General features: G+C 47.7%; 1 protein-coding gene across 3 annotated transcripts in view; it reads left to right on the top strand.

Moving 5' to 3' along the window:
• LOC109296280 (solute carrier organic anion transporter family member 1C1-like) overlaps positions 1–2,653 on the top strand; it is a 75,078-nt gene that overhangs the window by 20,117 nt on the left and 52,308 nt on the right. For all 3 annotated transcript variants that reach the window (XM_019515620.1, XM_019515619.1, XM_019515618.1), the window contains exon 7: positions 971–1,069. In XM_019515620.1, coding sequence (XP_019371165.1) covers positions 971–1,069 — 99 coding nt within the window. The remainder of the gene's footprint in view (positions 1–970; positions 1,070–2,653) is intronic.

The following is a 2,653-nucleotide window of genomic DNA, read 5'->3' as shown; positions in this document are numbered from 1 at the left end:
CGAGCCCTGGGGGACTCCGCTACCCACCTCCCCCCAGGGGCAAATGTCTGCTTGAACTGTGTGGCACTTTGAAGGCATTTGGAGCGCTACAAATGTAACATTTGTCCATGGCCTCTGTTGGCTGTTTAGTTTGTGAGCAGAGACCTGGGGAGAAATTTGACTTCAGTGAAGTCAATAGCACATTTCCTACTGACTTCAGAGTCATAACTTAATCCCTTGCCTTCTTGTTTCTCTACTAGCTGACTTTTGCAGCAGCTGCATTAGCTGCTTGTTTTTCTTTTTCTCATATTCCCTTGCATTTATGATGACCTACACTCAAATACAGGTATCTTAATTCTGCCTATTATAGGTAGTCACTGAGATCTATTCTCCTTTCCTAAATCTGTATCTCTTTATTTATATAATACCTATATCCATAGTGTGCTCTGAACTATGAAAGGACATAAGCACAAACAAGGTACTCTTATTTAAAGTTATGGCATAATTTCCCTATACAGTATAGGGAAAGTTGTGTATCCAATGGTTACATTAACTTCATGCTACCTCTTGTAAATGTAATCACGACCAGTGCAATGTGTAGAAAACTATACACTTATTAGTTATATTGTTAGCTGAACAATACAACTGTGCACAGCTGAAAAAAGCAAACGTTTTATTTTAACATCACTATCACACACACTCCTCTTTTCCTGTATTATATCATAGCCCCTGATCCTGCCAGGTATAATATGTGTATGTTCATACAAAGCCATATCAACTTCAGTGGGGCTCCACATGAGTGGAAAAGTCTGCTATTACATTGCAGAAAGCAGGATCTGGCTTTAAATTTTTAAGCAGAATTTCTAAAACTTATACTTCTGACATGGATATGGGCATGTTATAGGCATGGGTGTTATTTGCAGAGTAATTGTATGCTTTTCCGCAAGCAGTGTAAAAGTTACTACATTGTCATATTTTTCTCCTGTTACAGGCATGGTAAGAACAACTGGAGTGGTTGGACCTACCCTTGGCTATCTGCTTGGAGCTTTCTGTGCCAGCCTGTGGGTTGACATTGGAATTGTGGATCTGGGTAAAAAACAGGAACAAGGCACTAGTTGATAACACTGGAATATCAGTGACTCAGCTATTCAATATGTATTCAGAAACTGTTTTCACATAGCTATTCCAAAAAGGGTGCTTTTTAAAAGCTGTTGCTGTTTCAGTAACAAATATTATTGCTGTTAGAATTATTTATAAGCTAGAAACCTCTAAGCTAGAAACCTCTAGAAATGAAGAGAGCGAGAAGTGGTGGAACTGTATTAAACAAACATGTAGTACCTTCCAAAACTTTGGTGGTTCTCCAGGTCATGGAGAAATGGACAAAGATGGATATTTTATTGCCCAAATCTCATGACTCATTTCAAATTTTGAGGCAAGCTTTGAGCTCCATTAGAGCTAAGTACAGAGGTTCAAAAAACCTGACACAAAATTGATTCATTCTTCACAGTGTTTTCAAAGCTGCGTAGATTGAACCAATAACAAACTGAACTGATGTTCAGTATTCAGGTCACCAAGACAGGCAAAACACAGCACTGGCCCAGGACACAAGCTCATGTGCACCAACCCACATGACCAAGGTGCCCAAGGCTGCTGAACCCAGTTCAGTGGCAGCCCAGGTATGATTGGCAGGTAGGGCCTGTGGGGTGAAGCCCCCATTGGGGGTCTTTTCTTCTGCCTCACTCCCAGTGGCTCGGATCCAGGCTGGGATCATCCCAGCCCTGCCACTTCCCCAGTCTTCCACATCTGAGAGGCAGGGAGGGAAGGTGTAGGGCTGGGAATGCACTCCCCCGGCACCAGTACCAGCACCCCAGCTGGGCTTTGCTTGGCACAGGGGAAAAGCACTGGGGGACTTTTAACTTCTCCACAGCTTGAGCTGGGCTAGGATCACCCCAGACCTACCTCCTCCTCAGCCAGCCTTCTGCCTCTGAGATGTGTGTGAGGGTGGGGAACATACCCCCCCCCACCAGCCCCTCAAGCTGAGGTCTGTTCCATGCAGTTGGGAAAGCACCCACCAGAGGGCTTTTCACCTCCCTGCAGCTTGGGATTGCCCCAGCCCCGCTCCCTCCTTAGCCATCTGCTTGGAGGTGGGTGGCTGGGGAAGCGACAGGACTGGGGTGATTCCAGCCCAGCTTGAGCTGCAGGGGGGTGAAAAGCTCCCCTGGTGGGTGCTTTTCCCCTGTGCTGGGAAGACAGGGGAGTGCATTTCCACCCTGGTTTCTATCCTCCTGCTTTTTGGAGGTGGACAGCTGAGAAGAGGGCAGGGCTGAGCCAATCCCAGCTGAGCTCCAAGCTGGTGGGGGGAGCTCCTTAGTGGGAGGCTAACCCCCCCCAACTGGAAGATCTGGGGTAGTGAGTGCCAGGTGGGAGCAGGGAGGGGTGCGTTCCCCCCTTCTCTAGGAGGCAGAGGGGAGGGTGGTCCTGAGTTAATCACAGCCCAGCTCACTGGTCTGCAATGGGGGGAGCAAAAAGCCCCCACCAGAAGGGTTTTCCTCCTCTTCCTGTACAGAGCGGGGCTAGGGTGGCTGGGGGTCCCTTCCCCTACCCCACCCCTTCCTCCTGCTGGGCTGACAGGTTCAGGTACAAAGCAGGCTAGGGAGAAGAGGCTTTAGTGCCT

The sequence above is a fragment of the Gavialis gangeticus genome, unplaced genomic scaffold (genome assembly GCF_001723915.1).
Source record: "Gavialis gangeticus isolate Ggan-Ray unplaced genomic scaffold, GavGan_comp1, whole genome shotgun sequence".
Classification (NCBI taxonomy): domain Eukaryota; kingdom Metazoa; phylum Chordata; order Crocodylia; family Gavialidae; genus Gavialis; species Gavialis gangeticus.
Note: the sequence above shows the minus strand (reverse complement) of the source record. Positions and strands in the feature narration are given on the sequence as shown.